Here is a 20,984-nt window from a genome sequence, read left to right as displayed (position 1 = left end):
CCTCTAGCGAAGTGTTTATAATGAAACAATACCAACAGTCAATATGCAAGTTTATTTTGTAGTCTAGTAAGCATAACAGTATTTGGTTTCTACTGGGTGCGGTCTTAGATCCAAGATAGGCTAGTGGGGGACAAACAGCGGTTGTGAAATTAATCTATTCAGCTACAGAACCAAGCCAAATATACAATCTGAATAACGTCATGTCACAAACATAAGATTTTTAACTGGCATCGGAGATGTATTTATTAAGATAAAGTCACGACTGACCTTAAGCTGACGCAAAATATTTACAAAGACTCCCAGTTACTGTGTCAATATTGAGCCCGACGTTTAAATGCGGGTGGAAACAAAACAAAAGTGAAGCACTTCAGTGTGAAACCAATGCTAAAAGACAGTTAATTTACACAGTTACATTAGCAGATAATCATCATATGAATGACCAAGGACACGGTACTTAAAATGTGTCGCTAAACATGCTCCTAACTTATACTCTGTGTTTTCAAGTCGATACCGGAGGCAATTTCTGACTAATATCCGACAGCTATCTGTTGCTAGATTCATCCTGACCTGATGATGACCAGCTGTGGTGGAAATTCAGCTGTCAAAATGATACAGCCATTTATGGCTATTATTGCTGCAACAGCTCAATGTGCGTACAAGCTAGCTATGTTAGCTCACTATCCATCCTTAGCATATGTCGAAAAATAATCAGTATGCCCAAGGTCACTAATGAGCTAAGTGGGACTCCAGTATCTATTTTGCTGTTGCGTGGTTAAATGTTTGTAGTTTTAGAAAGAAACGGTTAATAATGAAGACGATAACCCAAGACATGGGTCAAATATAGCACAGGCGAACACTGAGCCGTACGGCAAGTTAATATCAAAAGAGCCGCAGTGCACTAGCGTTAGCATAGCTAGCTTGCAGTGCTAGCAACGGGGATCTAGAGCGAAATGCACGATGGTATACACGATACGTCAAAACTGTCCTTAACCTTCAAATAGATATTAACTTACTGAAACACCTCGACACTTTAAAATATATGGAGGTGGACCAAATATTTAACATGCATTACCTGGAAATCACGCTCTTCGTTGAATCTAGAAAATCTGTCGGCCATTTTCTGAACGCAGCAGCAGTTGTGTACTCGCTCAGTCTGTGTCCAACAGAAGCGCGCTGTGGTGGGGAGGACGGTCTGCGGTGAATTTACACTTCACTGCCAATATCCACCAACAACTTCCAGCGTTGTACATGGAAAGCTAGACCGTATCAACATGACTACTTCTACACAGTGTGTATTTTACTTGTGTGAATGTTAAAGTGTTAGGCAACCCGGAGAGCAGAGTGACCTAGTGTCCCACTTTTTGCGAGACAACACAAACGTTTTTATCTCAAATACTGAGACAGTGACCGACATTTTGATTGGATCTAATTTTAAAGAGGACAAATGGAGAGAACATTAGCCAAAATTAGTTTTTGTTGTCACTTTAATTTGTTAGTTTCTACCGTGGGTGGGCTCATTTCAGTTTTGTTAAAGTGTTGCGTTTTTGTTTAGTTTTTAATATTTTCCATGTTAATTTTAGTTTGTCTTTGGGTGATTAAGAGGGTAAGAGCAGTTCAATAATAGAAAGAATAAATTCACTTGAATTACAGCTGTGAGACAAAACGGGGCTCCTTAAAGACATGGAACCAATTCCTCTCATGCTGGTTGTGTTTGGCATATTTGAGCAAAATAACAATGACAAAGAATGAAACTAACTTAGTTTTTTTTTTTTTTTTTCATTGAATTTAATGCCCTAAGACAGTAAAAACAAATTAAGCTTACTTTTACTTAATAAGTTTGAAAATAGCATTCAAACAAAATATTGGGTCATTGTATTCTGTTAATTACTTTCAAGGCAACTGATGATGCCATAATATCTGATATAGATAAGAACCTCCAAGGGCCTAAGATCCACTCATTTCTTACATATATTGTATTAAATAGACTACTCATTTTAGTAAACTAAAAGATAAGCATGTATATATATTTAAAGTGCTTTCTGCTTTATCATAGCAGAATGCAAACAACAGCAGGAAATTTAAATAGGTGGTTACTTACGAAATAAACAAATACATAAATTAATTAAACAGATAAATAAATAAAGGCTTTGTTTATGTGCAATTTAGCATGGAATTATTAAATATCTCCCCTTGCGCATTACATGAGCCTAGAAAACTACAAAAAATAGAGGTTGTAGATGTCGTTTCTATGCTAAAATGACCTTATTTTAGACGGTTACTAGGTGGTTGCTAAGGATGTATAATCAGACCTTTGCTGATATAAATGTGAAAGAAACATTATATGAATCTTTTATGTGTTACCAGTGCGTAAATTATATAACTGGTGATTTTATTTTGTTGCTTCGTGGCTACTAGGCAACACGACGATGCCATGATATCTGATATAGATAAGTACCTTCAGGAGCCCAAGATGTACTTCTTTTGGTTTGGTTTCTCAACTCCTGTTGATCTTGGAATTTGTGGAAACAAGTTAACAGACAGACAGAGATCCCTGGGGGGGGGGGTTAGGGTGAAACATCTTATTTGGAATTTGATCTCACCGACATCTACGCCTACATTTTTAAAAAGCTGGGACAGCAGCATGTTTTGTAGTTCCGAAAGCAAAACTATTTTCTTATTCTTGTTTGACATTCTTGCTTGTTTTACGGTCATGGCTTTCTTTGTCATATTTTTTTTTTGTTTCATGATGCATAATGTGTGACTTGAAACCATTGTAGGTGTGCCAGTTTATCACCTGCATTGTTTTTCTGCAAAGCCACGCTGTTGTAATACTTGTAAAATGTGGCATTGTCTTGCTGAAGTAGGCAAGGCCTTCCCAGAAAAAGACATCAACAGGATGGCAGCATGTCTAACTTTCACATTTAACCTGTACAAATACACCCTTGTATCTTTAAAGATCTTGGCTTTAATTAAAAGCAAATGTTAGTTTGTCACACCAGATTACATACACAATACACATGGAATGGAAAGAGGTACACAAACAGTAGCTATATAATGTATGTAGCTTTATTTAAAACATGGCTGAAACAAGCCAGAACATTTCCAGATAAAACACAATGGCATCCACACCTAAGGACGACTCAGAACGTTTTTCAGATGAAGCCACAAAATTTTATTTGTAAAGCACATTTCAAGTTAAACATCACAAAGTTCTTCAGAACAAAAATAGCACAACATCAATGCAAGTTTAAAAAGCTGACTTTTTCAAAATCACAGTGCTCAAGCTCAGTGGGAGAGAGTTCTGTTCCCTTTAGTTCTCAGCCTTGTCTGATGCACAACCAGCAGGCCCATAAACTCTGAGCTTCCTCAAGGCCTATTTTAGGGATATATGGATGTAAAAGTTCACTGATGTACACTGCTGCATTTTCATGCAGACCTCTAAAAGTCAAAACCTGAATCTTAATGTGGACTCTAATGTTAATGGGTAGCCAGTGCAGCTGAATGAGTAACAATGTGAGCACTTTGAAGACTTAATCAAAAACCTCGCACTGGCCTTCTGAACAACCTGCTGATGTTCCAATGAGGCTTTGTTGATACAAGTAAACAATGAATTACAGTAATCTAAACATGATGAAATAAAGGCATGAATAACAATTTCCGAGTCAAATTGTGACACAATGGAACTCAATTTGACTGTATTTCGTAAGTGACAAAAAACAAGAGTGAACCAGAGATTTAAAATGAACATCCACAGTGAAGGCAGAAGCAAAAGCTAACAGAGGGTTCCTGGTAGAAAATTTAACAAATAGAACCTAGGGTTCTATTACCTTAAGTACAAATATGTGACTGAATGTCATTTGCATAATAGCAATAAGAAATGACATCAAAAGTGCTTGAGATGCAATGAAGAGCAAGCAGCTATGACAGTAAAGCCCCCAGAACAGAACCTTGTGGCACTTACTTAGAAGGCAGCCAGAAAAACAGATCATTTAGACAGATAGTACCACTCCAAAACAGACCAGTATCTCCAGTATCCAGTATCTCAGCCTATGAAGCATAATGTGATGCTCAAGGCAGATATCTAAGGCAGAGGTCAAGTCCAATATTAGCAAAATGAAACATTCTCCTACATTACTTAACATTATCAATACATTATTGAGATTTCACTGGGAGACTCTAAGAAGAGCCGTGTCAGTGGGTGTTACATCTCTCTTCACTTGCATCCCAGTCATGGAAGCACTGGAGGTAGTTCGTAAGAGATTACAGGATGACCCCAACCTCAGCAACAGGACCACTCTCAGCATCGACCAAGTGTGTTTGCTTTTGGAACTGTGTCTTCATTCCACCTATTTCAAATACAAGGGTCAGTTCTACAGGCAGAAACATGGGTGTGCCATGGGCTCCCCAGTTTCGCCCATCGTGGCCAATTTGTACATGGAAGAAGTGGAAAAGAGGGCTTTGTTATCCTACCCTGGAACACCACAAGTCATTGGTTCAGGTATGTGGATGACACCTGGGTGAAAATCAAATCTCAGGACGTACCACAATTCACGGATCACATTAACTCAGTGGACCAACGCATCAAATTCACCAGGGAGGATATGAAAAGTGACAGGTTAGCCTTCTTAGACTGTGAGATTTCCATCAGTAATGGGGGACATCTAAAAGCTGATGTGTACCGGAAACCTACGCATACAGATCAGTATTTAAGGTTTGACTCTCATCATCCACTGGAGCATAAACTGGGTGTCATCAGGACGCTACAACACAGAGCGAACACCATCCCTACAGACACAGCAGCCAGGGAAGCAGAAGAACATCACATCAAGAAGGCCCTGAGTAAATGTGGTTATCCCAGCTGGACCTTTTTCAAAGCTGGGAAGGCGCCAAAAAAAAGCTCCAGCCGATCCAGGAGAGAAGGACAACTGCTGCCTAAGGGAAAACCCTCAGTGATCCCGTATGTGTCAGGAGTATCGGAACAGCTGAGGCGCATTTTTTCTAAACACCGGGTCTCTGTGGCTTTCAAACCCCAAAACATGCTGCGCCAGAAATTGGTCCACCCCAAGGATCGGGTCCCCCGACACAGAGTAACATAGTGTACGCTGTTAAGTGCCAGGAGGATTGCCAGGATTTATATATCGGGGAAACCAAACAACCTCTGGCGAAGCGGATGGCACAACACAGAAGAGCTACCTCGTCAGGCCAGGACTCTGCAGTCTATTTACACCTACAGGCCAGTGGACACTCTTTCAATGACGAGGATGTACACATCCTGGACAGGGAGGAACGCTGGTTTGAGCGCTGAGTCGAGGAGGCCATTTACGTGAAAAGGGAAAGACCATCTCTGAATCGAGGAGGGGGCCTAAGGGTACATCTGTCACTATCTTACAATGCTGTGATTGCAGCCATTCCCCAACTCTCTGTGAATGGTACTCATGGCCATTGATCAGTGGGCTTTGATTAGTGGTTGTTGATCAATGGTCATGAGAATTTGCATAATTATGATTAAGGAACTGACCTCCCAGTCCATTGTTCCTTCAGTGGGCTGGCTTCAGTCATTATGCAAAGGTACTGTTTATAAGATTGGGGAAACCTGCAGTCAGCTGAGACTGAAGAAGTCACTTGGATGAGTGACGAAACGTTTCTCCCACTGAAAATGCTACATCCAGATGAACAGAATCAACCTTTAGAGATTTTAAGCAAATGATTTTAATCTTACAAGGTTTTTTATTACCCATTTAAATTAAATTGCCTGTCTTTAAAAATGAAACTAACATTAGATTGAAAACTCAATATTTTGGCCAGCAAATTTAAATGACATAATCCTTATTCATTGGTGGTGGCTAATAAAAATGTCATTTAGAGATGCAGAAGCAGATAGACAAACATTTTAAGAAGTTAGATATTCATGAGAAAAAAGAGACTGACATTGCGCAAAAGAGTAGTGGAAATAGTATTAATATATAATGTCTACACTATAACTCAAAGAAAGGAGCAGTAAGGTATAATACAGAAATCTGTAAGTATTTGTGTAAACCTATTACCTGACAAGTGTATTCATCTATTATAGAGTAGTAGAAGAATGTAGGAATGTAGAACTGCAGGAAAGATTTCCTGAAATGTTCTTTAGGACAAGTGAGTTCTGCTGCATCTATAGTGCATTATCCTGTTCAACAAGTGACTGAAATGTTTATAAAAATAATGAGCGTGAAAGATACCAATTTAAACACACAACTTCACATCAGTGAGGCTCAGAGGACAATGCATGCCTTATGGCCCCGTGTATTAACCTGTAAAAGACTTAAGTAGGTTATAGCTCCATCTTGTGGTAGATTTATATAAATACAGATATTTTTCTTACAGCATGACGTATGAGCTGATGATATACTGTATTAGATTACTCATCATTATTATCATTTATTTATCCAGGTAAAAGTTTCAGAGAGATTTAGTGAGTGAGTCACTGAGTCAGTCTTTTTCAAGATAGACCTGGCCAAGAGGGCAGCAGATGGTACAGCAAATACAACACATAAAAATATAACAATTACAGAAACAAACACGAATGATAATCAGTGAAGACAAACTTGTGGATAATATGCAAGAACAGATCATTACAAGAGTAATAATAAAAACAGTCCCTCTGACCAAAAGAGCTATTCTTCTGCTCCTTTAAATTGGACTTAATTTCCCCCATGGTAGGACGAATCAGCCCAAGCAGAGATTTCCATTTATATTTTCAGATGAAAACTAACCAATGGGAAAGTCTATGGATAATGGCTACTTGGCAGCACCATACAGAGAACAGTTTGGACAGGAGCACTTCAGTGTGTTTTAACCTGACAAATTATGATATGCAATGATACCTAGATACTTATAACATGTAACCAGTTTAATTTCAGTTACTTGAATCCTTTTGCTCTTAGGAAGTGTAGACAACAACTTCTTTTGCCATTTGAGATTAACATGAACTTGGATTTAACACAAACCTCAAAGGCAGACAGCAGAAATTTAAAGATTTGCACTCCTACAGATAAATGGAATGCAGTATTTGGATAAAATATCACAAAGGTTATTTACATATAGAGAGATAAAGAGTGGTCCCAATATAGATCTCTGAGGAGCTCCTTTGGATACTGGGAGAAACAAAGAAGAAGACTCAGGAAAGAGGACACACTGTGTTTAACTGACAAGTCATTTGAAAACTAGCTAACAGCTTTTACTGATAAACCAATATTGTTCGCTCTGTTTATTAACATTACATGCCCAACTGTGTGATCTGTAGTTTTTAACATATGAAGGACCACCTCCTCATCACCTCCCTATCATCAACAAAGGGTATATTTCTATATTTCCATATCACCACTGTTCCAAAGCATAAGGTTAAAAATGAAAAGTTTGTGGTTCATCCAGCTTAGGAAAATAAGGTTTAAATTGATGTGGTCTTGAATTCATTGTATCCAACAGCTTTAAGGCCTTGTGGATCTCCATGACATTCAGAAAAGAAAAGCTGAAGAGTTGAATACAAGATTCATTTCGAGCAGTTGCAGAGATAACCTCCTGTTCATTAAGCTGTTTTAAATCTTTATGTAAAGATTCAAATAAAGACCCTGGAGAAACCAAATATTTATTAAAGCCGTTAGGAATGTCACATTTTTCAGTTAAAGTACAGATGTCATCAACAACAAAAAGGGTGTTATATCGCCGTAAGAAGATCGTATTGTTATCCAGAATCTTTTAGAATCATTAAACTGTTTAGTGTTTTGAGGTTGAATTATTTTTGAGTTAAAAATCAGCCAGATTTAGTTTTTCTGGCCTTAGCCCAGCCAGCATCACTTTCTTTGAGGTGACTGGACAGCATTTTACTCTAAATTTGCGGATAGGGGCATGGTTATTTAATATTTTAATGAAAATGTATTTCCATGGCAAATTAATATCACTAATCAGGTTTTATTCAAGTTGCAGTCCTATGAATCGCGGAAGAAAGGTTGCTAAAAAATCTCGTTTAAAAAACAATTTGTTGTCTTGATTTCAGGAGTATCGATTACCTGACTGCATCTACAACACAGTGATTACTGACATCATTTGCAAAACACTAATATGGGAATATTTATGCGGAGAGTATGTAATAAATAAATAAATGTGGTGATGATTTTTCTGAGCATTTAAGATTTGGACAAGTTGGACTGCAAATTAGTTGCGTGACATTAATATTTGTAAATGTAAAACTGCCTGAGACAGAAGATAGTCAGTACGAGTTAAAATCTCCAGCGAGGAGAATTTCAATAAGATCTACTGTAGATACTCATCTTGGTAAAATACATCATAAACGCCTTATATATTAAAATACAAATATCTATATCTCAGCAGAAAGCAAGCAAGGCCTATAGATATATAGTATTAGGTTATTAAAACATAAAACAAACAGACAAACAAAGGCTTTTTATGTGCAGTTTATTAAACAGCTCCCCTTTCACGCTGCATGACCGCTTATCCTCTTGTCTTTAAATTAAAAACAGACGCATACATGAAGAGAGAGCATTTTGTCTTCAAATTAAAAGCACAACTATAACTTACAGCCACACGCAAACATTGTGCTCAGTCCGAGCAACATTTAAACATACTGTTACAGTCAGTGATTAATAATAGCGCAATATGTCTTTGCATTCTGGCGCTAAATGTTGTTATTGTAAAAATTAAGGGAACCCAAACACTACTTCGAAATTCAAGCGGAAACAGGAAAGAAGCTACATGATGTCAAGATCGCCATCGGCCGACGCCTAGTTACGGGAAATACGGTAAGTGAAGAATATATAGTATTTATCATAAACGGTTTAACGAAGTTAAGAGCTTTCTGACTTCAGTGTTTCCCGCTGTTTGTCGAGAACTCGATTTCTTGATTTACATGTTTGACTGTTTAACGAATAGTTCAAACATTTTGGGCCCAAGTTTTATGTGAAATGGCGGTGAATGTGGCTAGAAGGAAGTTGGTGCGCGTGCACACAATAACAGCGCGTGTATACACATGAAATTACTGTTTAGTCAAATTATGTTCATTTTTAAATGAATCGCTAAATAGTTAAACATCAAAGGTGTTATCAAAGGTAAATTGTTATAGAGGCTTACTGTAGATTTTACTGTACAGAATATAATTACCGTCGTACTGCTCATACTTCTCAGTGGTACCCTCATTTTATTTTTTATTTTTTGTCACAAAGGCTGTACTAACTCTAAACATGAATAGGTTGATGTTCTTACCTGGTAAAAAAATTTTTTTAAGAGCATATTAGTGATAGAAAAAAAACTTGCTATATTTGTTATAGGAGTCCTCATAAGAATAGCCGTTATGTATGTTATTATATGTTGTCGCAATATATGCAGTCATATATCTTTTTATGCTCTTATCTGTTTCATTTAAACATTAGAGCCCCCATGTAATCTTGATAGAGCTAAACAATTACATCTACCAGATGTAATTGTTTACATTAGTCACTCTTGGCAGGTCCTATTTTTCAGGTCCAAGTTATGCTGGGCCTCCATACCGCAACAATGCTTGCTAGATCTTTCTTGGCCCAGAGTCAAACTCCTGGCCTGCATTTACAAGCGAATCAGCACTAGTCCAGGTCCACCCTTAAACGAAAAACCTTTTGTTCCTCCTGTGCAAATATCCTGTTCTCATTTTCTTTGCAAGATAGCAGGAAAGTGCAAATATGACTGTATTAAGATGAGCTCACTATATAGAAAATGTATAGAAAGATTGCAGCTTAGTAGAACATTATTATAATATACATGCTTTTAGAGTTGTTGACTTTGGCCATGTTTAGTAAACTTATGTTGAATAGCATTGGGAAATGGAGGGGAATGTTTTTCTTGAGGTGTCAAATACGCATTTCTAATATTGATTCATGAGAAAACTGTTTTCCGAATTAATTTTAATTTGTCAAAGAACCCAGTAATGTTTACAGAAAAACTAGGATAACATTAATAACAATGGCTTAGCTCAGAATTTTCCTGGGTTATTATTCTTTTAAAATGCCAGGAGTTTATAGAACATCTCAGTTTAATGGAAATAATGTGCAGCAAAGAGAGGACTATGCATTCTTACTGTAACTGACTGTTTCTTCATTGAAGTTAATATTGAGGAAGTAACTAGAAAAAGGGAAGTTGTTAGACATTAGACAAGGGGTATGACTGAGTACTTGGAGATGCATTTAAATGTGTGCCTGCAGATGTTTTTTGCAACCTTGTGGATGTGTAGTTGAGGACTGGAATGCTTTCCTGAGAAGCAGCCACCGGTTCTCTTAAGGAACTCTTGCCTGTGTATTCTGAGTCCCTTTTAGCTGTCGTTACTAAAGGCTTTGGAATTTCATTAATCTCTGTGAGAGAAACAGAGCAGCAGAAGCTGTACAGTCACCAACTGTATGTTTTGTTACAGTTTAGTTAAAGATGTCCACAGCAAAGATCATTATGGATTAAAGTTTATAGTGTGCACTATTAGTTACATGTTTATTAGATATGTGTAGACATTTAGGGTGCAAAACTCCTCTAAAACATAATTGTTTAGGTTTCTGATGACACTGACAGGGAAGTGTAGGTTCAGTTTGCATGTAAATCAAAAGACTTTAGTTTTGATTACTTGACCTGCAAAATTAATTTGCAGAATTTGATAATCAGTCATTGCCATTTCTCCAGTTAGTAAAATGCCATGCTTGTCAGTGCAGAAAGTTGGAATAGAAGTTAAAAAATGACCTTAGAGTTGCACAGACTTCCTTTGCAAAAAGTGAAATATTCTCAGGACTGCATGAGCAATATATGGCAATAGTGAAGATCATTGGAGATTCATTTCAGGTATAGGGTTTCTAGAAATGATGTTTGGAATATGGTCAGAATTGGTGGTGTGCCCAAAGCTGAGACGTATAGCCCTATTCTTATCTGTTTTACAGTAGTACCAGGGAGCTGTCTTTTGGTCTGTCTGTTTCCAGATTCATTCACAGCTTAAAACAATTTGACCACAAATGAATGTAAATGAATTTTTGGACAAAAACCCAAAACAAAGCAGAATTTATGTCAAGCTTTTAATAATATGAAGAGGCAATTAAAAACATGAAATTTAAAAATCAAAACCAGCAAATTGCAAAGCAAACCCCCCCCCCAAAAAAAAACACCAAAAAAAACAAAAAAAACAAAACAAAACAAAAACACTGGTCACTGTGGTATATTAAAAGAAACCTTAAAATCTTGAACCTTGAACTAGTAACTTTTGACTGTTTTTTTGTCACACAGTTAATCTGTTGCACATAATGTTGTGGCTAAACTGACTAAATATTTCAGCTCTAGACAGAATGAGTAAATGAGAAAATGATTGGCAGATGAACTGATAATTGGTACTAATTGTTGCCATTTTTATGAGTCATAATATGTGAAGTTGGTGACTAATAGAGTACCAAAAACAAAATTCAAAATGCTTTGACTGTCTACAATGTCTGTACCTGTGTCCTCAAGCTTATGTCGGTTTAGCAGAGATATTGTTGTCATGACAAACAGTTTCCTTATCAGTAGGGGTGGAGTGAGCAACTTACATTGAGCTTTTCGATTATGGCATGTACCAGAACCTGTCAAGTGGTGTTCCGAGTTTCCTGTAGTGGTTTTTGTATGACTAAGTTGTTTTTCTGCTCAAGAGAAAAGCAAGTGAGATTATTTCAGATAGAGCCATCAGATTATTGACAGCTCATACGCTTGCCTCAGTCTAAACACTGTTTTCGGAAATAATTTTTCGCAAGAAGATGCTCATAATGTGAGTTTTCACACTGCCACATTTTCATAAAGAAAGAAACTCTTTGTTGTTTTAACAACAGGACATATAGTGGAGAATGTGGGCGTGTGACATGACATGTGACGTGCTCTTGAATGTTGGCTTGCTACAGGGCACGCACTTATTAGAATATCAGAGCAAATGAAAGGCCACAAATCCCTTCACATTTAGTGGTGTGAATGTGTACAGAAAGTTGACTATCCATTCCGGGTGATTATCAGACTACCTGGTTTAATGTGCACACAGAATTGAAATTGTTTTTCACCCAGTAAAGAAACTTTTTTTAACTGATTTTTCGCTTTTAAACAAATTTGAATTCAGTGCTCGGCTGTACTAATCATATCCTTTGCTTCTTCCTCACTAAAACCTTGTATCTTGATAGTCTGCAAAGATTGAAAGGGTTTAGATATTACCACTACTCTCATCACAGTTCATAGTTCACTTTTTTTTTGTCATCATACCCATAAGCAAACCTGTTATCCTTTAATTGGTAGTACTCAAGAGGGCAGAGTAAGTAAACCAGCCCTGTTAGAGGGAGCAGAAGGAGGGGGGAATATGGGGAAGTGTAGATGCATTTCCCATAAGTCATAGTCAGCCAGCTCCTCCCCCCAGTTGGCTGAAAGCCAGCATCAGGAGAGCAGAAAGCAGAGCAGCAGCAACTGAGCCGAGTCGTTACTGAAAAGTCGAACATGAAGGCACGCAAACGGAGCACCTAGTTCGTGTCGATGACAGGTTATTCAGAACAAATACTTGAGAATGCAGTTCAGACTGGCATCTATTGGTATGTCTGCCCGCTACGTCGGCTCACACATACAGAGTCTGTTTTTGTGCCTGTTTGTTGCAGTGGGGTTTTCTCTATTTCCTTTCCACGTAAATTCATTGGGGTGTGGTGGTGCAGCGTCTTAAGACGGAAGTGACAGTTGAGTTGCTTCGCTCTAGATAATCTTGCGGTGCATGAAGTCTGCGTACAAGGTAGTATCATTAATAAACTCAAACAGCTTTAACGTAATTTTGATTATGTTTTGATCTTATTTTTTGCTGTATTCTTACTTGTATCTGTACTTTATTGGTGTTGTCAGCAGCAAAAACATGCAGCGTGCATGTGATTGTTTTAGTCAAGAATTTAGGCTTAATCTTTATGTGAGAAGCTACTAGTGTAATGGACAAACTGACGCAACTAATTGCAACTGTAGTGCTCTAAATGTAGTTCTCAGTTTGTGCCTTTTAAACTGCATGTAGTTTTCCTGTGTTGGTTTTACAGTCTTACCTGTTGTGCTGGTAATAACTTTTAAGGTGTGAACAGGCAGCCATGCAAATCTTTATTTCAAATTAGTCCAGGCTGTGCAGCCCAGGCATTGCCTAGGTTACTTCCTCTGACTGAAACAGAGTGCATGCACTGAGCGACAGAGTTTGCAACTGTGAAAACAAGGCCGGGGTTTAATTTCCTGTCTCATCTGCCCACCTCAAATTTCACAGTTTCAGTTCATCTGCGCTCCTAAACATGTGTGGCGCAGTAAAATATGTTAAACTTCAAACGAGCCATAATGAAGCAGATCAAATTATTTTTGCGTTTATGCATGGGTGTATATTTCTGTCATAAACCTTTCATCTTCAGTCAGATTTATGAGCTTTTCTGTTGTGCTCGATTACAGCAGGCAAATGGCACTGTGGAAAGTATTTGCAAAGTGCGCCATAGATGCAAACTAAGAACGAAAAATTAAGAAAAAATGAACAAAAACAAACAGCAAAATGCAATGCAACCTTTAACCTGAGATGTGTTTAGTTTTCAGTATCCATTTGTTCCCCTTTTTAGGTATCCTCACTCCCACGCTCACATTAGCAGATAAAAGTCCTTTGTTACATTTTGGAGAAATGGTTTATGCTTATACAAACTTCACAACATTTCTAAAGGTCACTCTTGATGAGTCGCAGCAAGCATCTGACTAACTGAATAAATATGACGCACTGTGAGCTCTGAAGTAACATGTTCATCAAAATCGAAAGCTCAGTTTATAAAGGAGCCAAATATGTTGCCCTCGACCAAAGACAAATTCACTAATTAATATTTAAATAATAATACTAAAAAGTTACTTTTAACTCTCTGGTTATAGCCACACAAACAACCCAGGCGTCTATAACTAAAACCAAATTGATTAACTCTTATTTAAGATTAAAGACAAAACATAAAGGCAGGATACAGTTGATAAGGAAAATCGTTATTTATCAGCTGCTTGTGTCTCTTGCAGATTTAGAAGATAACATGGCGGTGAGACAGAGGCTCTTCAACTCAACAGCGCCTTTCACTGGACCACCAAAAGCTGACCTGAAGGGGACATATCCATCATGCTCCAATGCAGAGCAGGAGACTGAGGAGGCACAAGAGGAGGGGAAGGATGGCAAAATGGGATTTACGCAAAAGTGGTCTGCTGATAAACTCACTAAACTCCTGACACATGGAACTGCAGAACAAGTGGAAGAAATGCAGTTCAAGACCTCAACCATTGTTGCTCAGGCAGAATGTAAATATATCTTATTTTTATAGTGTATCACATCAATGAACTTTCCTGTGAGCCAATTTTACATTAACACTGTGCTCTTTTAGGTGAAACCCAGGACTCCCAGGAGTTTAGCCCTTCCTGTTATGAACGATCCTTCCGTGCCTTCCCTAAATGCTTGACCACCAGGTAAGATCTTGGGGACATTCTCCGCATTATAAATTAAATTTCTGTTCAAGGGTCTGTGCTGAATTGTGTAAACATGCCTTAAATTCCTTTTGCTTTCTTCGAATTTCTTTTGAAGTCTTTCATCTGACCAAAACAATGTGGCGTGCCAAACAATGGCCACCATCCAGGAAGCAAGCACATCAATACTCTCCCCAAGAAAGAGTACCCATAGGAGACAGAAACGTAAGGGGAAGAGGAAGAAGCAGCAGAAGAAGAAGGACAAGCAGCGACAGAGACGTCGAATGCCTTCTGGAGTGCCTGAACAAGAAAGTGGAAGTTCTTTGATCCCGATCCTGGTGAGGTTACTCTTCACATCTCTCTGAGTCTGAATATTTAGTATACTGTGCTGTTAAAAGAATTTAAATCATCTTCAACAATAGGGTCCTAATCTCTAGAAGTCCCCATGTAAACATTACCCTTCCTAAATTGTGGAAGTGAAACATTGAATTCCAACAGCCCCGCCTCTTTTGGCCTTGAATTTTTAAGCCTAGAGCAAATTTGGAGGATGTAAACACCATCTTGTCTAAAAACTTTTTTTCTTCTTCTTCTTCTTGTAGGAGGACTCTTCTGTTGAAGAGAGAAGCGATCTCAGTACCTCTTGCTGTAGCAGCTTTGAAAGCTCAGAGGAAGACGACCGAAGGGCTTCTTTTTACAGCCAACAAGTTTACAACAAAGGCTCAAGCTGTTCCCCTTTGAACTGGCCAGTTTTGGGTAACCTCTCCAGTGTTCGGTCATATGAGCACAACAGCAGCTCGGACTCTCTTAGCAGTGTGGGAGACTGCTCACTGGCCCTTGCTGGGCTCAGGGGCTGTGTCAGTCAGGGGGATCCATGCTATGCAGGGCCATTTTTCAAAGAAGTGGAGAGGGAGACTAGGGAAGACGAAGATGAGTTCTCGGAAGCTGACTCTGTTAGCAATGAGGGACTAATTTTTTATCATGAAGTAAGTTCTGCTTTGCTTCAGTCTGCTTGCTTCAGTATGTTTTGGTTTGAAAATTGGCTGAACCAAACTAACCTGCTTCTCTCTTCCTGACAGAAAATTCAGCCTGTGGACTCAGAGTACAAAGAAGGGAGAGAGTATGTCTTCCAGCACTTCATCAAGGAAGGCTCCTATGGTGAAGTACACAGTGCTGAAGATGTGAACAGTGGGTTCAAATTTGCTGCCAAAAAGGTAATTTACAGCATACTGTTTTGTATAAAAACGGTCTTGTTTAAAAGTATGTACATAATCTTAGTATTTTATGTTCCATCTTTTTCTCAAAGATCGCCCTGAAGAGGTTCAACAGTGAGGAGGTGGGTGCGTGGAGTGCCCTCAGATCTCCTCGTGTGGTGAAGCTCTTTGGAGTGGTTAGAGAGGGGCCTAATGTCGTCCTTCTGATGGAACACAAAGCTGGTAAACAATCCCACTATCTTCCCTTCACACACAGCGTATGTTGTTGATACTAACTACTCCTGTTCTCATTTAAACTCAAGAAACAGATGTGATCAATTAAGTGCACAAACATGTACATGGAACTTGAGTCGACTGAGTTCAAGTGTAGAAAAATACGGATGTGATTAGTGTTGAGATGTGGAAGTGGGTGTTTCTGGGATGCTTGAAATGACTGTTGACCTTACTCAAAGAGTGTTTGTCCAAACTGCACCAAACGTGTGACGCGAGCCTTCCTGATAAACATTGATATACCTGACACATTTTTCCATTGTCATTAAATGCTGGCTTCTTTACAAGCCATAACCCAGAGGAAAAGATTAATCAGATGCTCTCTGTTGGTAAATATTACTAAGACAACAGTCTTTGTCCCGCTCTAACGTTTTGTGTTATTCCAGGCTCTTTGGGCCAGCTGATAGTGGAACGTGGTCGACTGCCAGAGGATTTAAGTCTCCACTACCACTCTCAAGTTTTAACAGCGTTGGAGTACTTAGTGAAGAAAAGGGTGGTGCATCTCGATATTAAAGGTATATTATACAAATGCCATACCTTTGAAAACTTTGATGACTCGAATGTTAGCCTCATATTTAGTATGTTTGGTGTGCCCACATTATGACTGAACAGCCATTCAAGTCATTCATCAACACATGCGGTTATTCATGACACGTATCTTAAGAGTGAGCTTTTGTAAGAATTTTAGTGTAATTTAATCAATTTACAACAGAAAATAAATCCACAAAGTGAAGTTGTTAACTTTTATCCACTTTTTATCTCTGTATAATTTACAAATTAATAATGACTGGGACTGTTCCTGTGACTTCCTAAATATTGGTGATGTTGTCGACTGATAAATTATGGAATGAAAATGGTAAATCCAAAAAAGTAACAATATATCGATATTGGCACTGCCTCACAACACTTTCATTGTGAATATTAAGAGGTAGAGAACAATAGTAATAACAGTAAAACTAAGAAATGTGTCAGCTTGACTTTTACTTGTTGTGGTAGTGGAAAGTTGAAAAAAAGACAGAGAGAAAGTCAGATTTGTAATTAGTTCTCATCAGAGGATTTTGTGTCTATGTGCAGCTGTTGTTTGGAACACAAGTGTCATAGATACAGTCTAGATTTGATCTTCAAGCACCTGGGTTGTGAAACCAGATTACCACAAAGAAAAAGACGGGCTGGGAATTTCCCACAGTGTGACTCACTGCTGTTCTGTAGACACGGCGCATGTGCACAAAGTCAGGAGAGCGAGAGAGAAAGGGAGAACGAAACGGAGTGAGGGGGGGATGGGACAAAGAGCAGGAAGTAGTTTGAAAGAGAAGAAGAGGAGAAAAAGTACAATGGACAGAAAGAATACAGAAGATGAAAATAAAGTGGAAAGGGTTATATAGAAGAACAAAGGAAACACAAAAACAGAACAGAAACTGAGATTGAGGAAGAGCAAAAAAGACAGAGAATAGCTTAAGAGCTGACAAGACATGTTTTGTGGTGTATCTCAAGCGCCATCTGCTGTCTGTAATTTCTCAGGAAAAGCTAGACAATAATACCACAGATCTTCTTTATCTGCGTACGGTTTGTGACTAGTTTCCACATCCATTCCACATTAAAGAGTTGAGCACAGCAGCTGTCCCTGTGTGACTTCATATTTTCCATTCATTTGGCTCCTTTGTCTTAGACTGTTTTGTGTCTAAGCAGCTGCCCTGTTTCTAATTATGTCATCTAAAAACTACACAGCACAAGTCATGGAAATCAACCAAGCACCACTGACATCACACAGCAGCACACAGATTAATGCAATGGATTACTGACTCTGCTTGTTTCTCACAGCCGACAACGTGTTGCTGTCGGATGATGGTAGAGACACCTTCCTATGTGACTTTGGACATGCCGAAAGGCTCGACAATCAGGGTCAGAGCCTCAGTAGGTCCAAAGGTAAATCCTTTTCCACTGAGTAATTTTGGTAAGATGTGCAATTTCTCCACTTACATGTCAGAATTCACAATTTTCTCAATCTATTTGATTACAGATCTGAAGGGCACAGAGACTCACATGGCCCCTGAAATAGTAAAAGGAGAACCCCGCGGAGCTAAAGCAGATGTGTGGAGCAGCTGCTGTATGTTACTGCACATGCTCAATGGTTGTCAGCCTTGGACAAGATACTATAATTGTCGCCTTTATTTGAAGGTATTCTTCGAATACTTTATTGACAGATGTTTGTTCTTTAGAGTACTCGTATCAAGCCTTGACTGAATTCCCTTGGTTGATTGGTTACAGATTGCTAACGAGCCCCCTCCTCTGAGAGAGATCCCACCTGACTGTGGCTCTCTCACTGCTGAAGTTATAAAAGCAGGACTCCAGAAGGATCCACTGAAGAGATCATCAGCATCTGACCTCAAAGAACAAACTGACAGAGCTCTGAGAGAAGGTAAAGTAAATCTGCACTGCATCTGGGTTGATGGCGGTTTCAGCAGTGAGTTTACAGACAATTGAGAGTTTGTTATTTTGCATTTATATGGTATGGAATGCTTGGTTTAGTGACCATCAGTTGACCACACTGAGTTTAGTAATACCTGCTATACATTTTGAAGTCAGTTTATCGTAGGTACATAAGTTCATTTAATTTTTATTGATTTGATTGCAGTTGGAGGACTCACCAGCCCAGTGAAGGGTCCCTACTTAGAGCCCTTGCTTAACACCAACAAACCAGGTGACTCCATGCAATTCATCACCAGCAGTGCTGACTTTGAGGATGAAGAGATGCACCAAGAGTCCGTGGAAAAGCTGATCACAACAGGGAGGAGGACAAAGAAACTGACTGATGAAGAAGAGGCAGACGCTGAGAAGTCGAAACGAGGCTCGCCTCATGAACCACAAATGCTGATCTCTGAGCTGAGCCACAGGAGGGACAACAAAATCACCACGGTACCTGAACTTGAGCTGCGGAAGCTGGTTGGAGGTGAGGTTTTCTTTAAGCTGTATTTAATTTCAGGTGTTAAGTATAGCAGATGCTTGAACTCTGTATGCTTTTGTTTTTTTGTTTGTTTGCAGATTTCTATCTGAGCAGCCTCTCCCAGCTTCATTCTGCTGAGATGCAGGAGCAGTTGTTGTCTTGCCTCAGCAGTGACCCTTACTCGAACTGGGAACCGTGGGACAAAAAGGTAAATCAAAATGCAGAGCAGAAATAAAGCCAAAATATCAGGAAAAACATGTTGTTAGGCGAATAGGTTACCAATTACAAGAACTTCTCTGGTGGCCTATTGTTTTGGTTAACAGCAGAATTAATAGACCTACTGTTTGGTTTGTGTTCCCCTTTTTCCAGGACTCTGGCCGCTGGTCTCTGAGCCCAGGAGACGACCTCAGCTCCGGTGTCTTCTCCTACAATAGTCAGCCTGATGGGCAGGTGTTCAGCTTGGATTTCCTGGGTCACACACAGCAGCCACCACCTTGCTGTTTTGAAGGTGAGATGAAAAGCTTCCCTTCTCTACTGTTTAATATGATACCAAATTGTATATATATATTTTTTCTCTTTCGTCATGTGGCTTACTCTGCTTTATTATTGGTCCAGGGGTGGATGTCTGCATCAGAGACTTTAGTGATAAGAAAATCCGGATCAGAGAGATGCGTCGGGTGAAGGTTGGCCATATTGCCACTGGAATCAGTGATCAGGTGAAGTGTACTCACAGCATCCCACGCTATTATATGCAAAAAGCATGTGTTGTTTGTTCATTTCAGCGATAAATATAAAGATTACACTCGTTTGACGCTTATCTGTGTGTGATTTAGATCTCTGAGAGGGTTTTCACACTGAAAACTGAGCACGGCCAGCAGATTGGTCACGATGAGGAGGTGCAAGAGTCCGGCCTGGCGCTCCGCTGTTTTCCAGCTCCAGACTTCAGCACTTCCTGGAGATGGAGAATCAAAGATGGCATGCTGGAAACACGATAGAGCCCTCAGCTACTTTATTCCAGCTGCAATTTCATATTAACCGCTCATCATTTCATGTTGTGCTTCAAACACGTGTCTTCAGCTTTTGTTGATGTGTGAGGGACCATAAAAACATTTGTGAACCTCCACTTTAACAAACTGCTTTTGTGCCTAAAATATCATAAATAAAATTTAAAAATAAAAAATAAAATTAAATATAAAAGAAGATTGATTTTTAGCTTTGTGTCTTGTAATGTTGCATGTGTCAGTGTTTACGATGAGTCAATAAACATAAAACTGTGAAGTCTGTGAAAAATTGTGATCTCTCTTTTTATTTCATACAAAAACAGGTTTGTAATACTTATAAGTTGATAGTTCACACAACGATTTAGAAGTTACAGCTATATAGTTACTAATTATATTATTACTATTACTATAATAAATATAATGGTTTCCCATTAGGATAAAGTTGGTCTCATTTTACTTTTCAGCCTTTTAAGGTTATATCCAATATCCTTTAATAAATAATAATAATAATGATAATAATAATAATAATAAAAGAAAGGCCTTTTCTATTTGTTCCACACTGGTGGCAGCCTCCCCCTCCCTCATGGATGAATATATCAGTCAGTCTGGTGACTGATGACTATTGCATATTTACCAGAATCTTTGGTGCAGAGCGAGGCTAATCCCAGAGAAGAGATTATTAATACCTAAAGATTATTTATCACAGTTTGATAATCCACCATTTTTCCAAAATTATCTGAAGGCTATACTTTGGATTACTAAGCCTTGGGTTATGTTTATGAAAATGAAAAGGTTGATGTCTTAACTTGGACATTAAAAAAATATCAGTGTGCTTCCTGGTGTCTTAATTTGCATTAAAAATTGACACCAATGTATAATCTAATTAGCACATTGTTGTATTGATCTATACAGGTTCAAACAACCCTCGGGAGACTAAGTTTCTATTTGTCTCTACATTTCCAGCAACACATGCATTTTCTAGGAAAAGGAAAACAGGGATAACTGGTATGGTGATTTGCTGACGTAAGAAAAATTTTAATCAAGTAGGGGGTGTGACTGATCGCGAATGAT

At 38.7% G+C, this 20,984-nt stretch overlaps 2 protein-coding genes across 9 annotated transcripts in view; one reads left to right on the top strand and one right to left on the bottom strand.

Annotated features, from left to right (window-relative positions):
- Nucleotides 1-1,202, bottom strand: part of gpatch8 (G patch domain containing 8) — a 28,270-nt gene extending 27,068 nt beyond the window's left edge. For 2 of the 5 annotated variants that reach the window (XM_025906368.1, XM_019357739.2), the window contains exon 1: nucleotides 1,073-1,136. Coding sequence is in view for 1 of the 5 variants with exons in the window: in XM_019357738.2 (XP_019213283.1) it covers nucleotides 1,073-1,117 (45 nt within the window). In the remaining 4 variants the exon portion in view is untranslated. Of the gene's footprint in view, nucleotides 1-1,072 lie in introns of all 5 variants that reach the window. The other 3 variants (XM_019357738.2, XM_025906365.1, XM_025906366.1) reach the window with 3 other exon arrangements.
- Nucleotides 1,153-20,202, top strand: map3k14a (mitogen-activated protein kinase kinase kinase 14a). Of its 4 annotated transcripts, XM_019357744.2 has the most exons (17): nucleotides 12,434-12,541; nucleotides 12,654-12,781; nucleotides 14,056-14,328; nucleotides 14,412-14,493; nucleotides 14,609-14,828; nucleotides 15,090-15,473; nucleotides 15,567-15,701; nucleotides 15,794-15,923; nucleotides 16,358-16,486; nucleotides 17,790-17,894; nucleotides 17,989-18,146; nucleotides 18,237-18,387; nucleotides 18,604-18,918; nucleotides 19,011-19,120; nucleotides 19,282-19,420; nucleotides 19,528-19,628; nucleotides 19,746-20,202. In XM_019357744.2, the coding sequence occupies exons 3-17, from the start codon at nucleotides 14,070-14,072 to the stop codon at nucleotides 19,905-19,907; spliced, it is 2,580 nt and encodes an 859-aa protein (XP_019213289.1). In that variant the 5' UTR covers nucleotides 12,434-12,541; nucleotides 12,654-12,781; nucleotides 14,056-14,069; the 3' UTR covers nucleotides 19,908-20,202. The 4 variants fall into 4 exon arrangements, with proteins under 4 accessions (XP_019213290.1, XP_025762156.1, XP_019213287.1 ...); XM_019357745.2 differs by lacking the exons at nucleotides 12,434-12,541; nucleotides 12,654-12,781 and adding an exon at nucleotides 1,153-1,288; XM_025906371.1 differs by lacking the exons at nucleotides 12,434-12,541; nucleotides 12,654-12,781 and adding an exon at nucleotides 8,699-8,795.
- The last annotated feature ends 782 nt before the right edge of the window (nucleotides 20,203-20,984 follow it).

This window comes from Oreochromis niloticus, linkage group LG4, assembly GCF_001858045.2.
Source record: "Oreochromis niloticus isolate F11D_XX linkage group LG4, O_niloticus_UMD_NMBU, whole genome shotgun sequence".
NCBI lineage: Eukaryota > Metazoa > Chordata > Actinopteri > Cichliformes > Cichlidae > Oreochromis > Oreochromis niloticus.
Note: the sequence above shows the minus strand (reverse complement) of the source record. Positions and strands in the feature narration are given on the sequence as shown.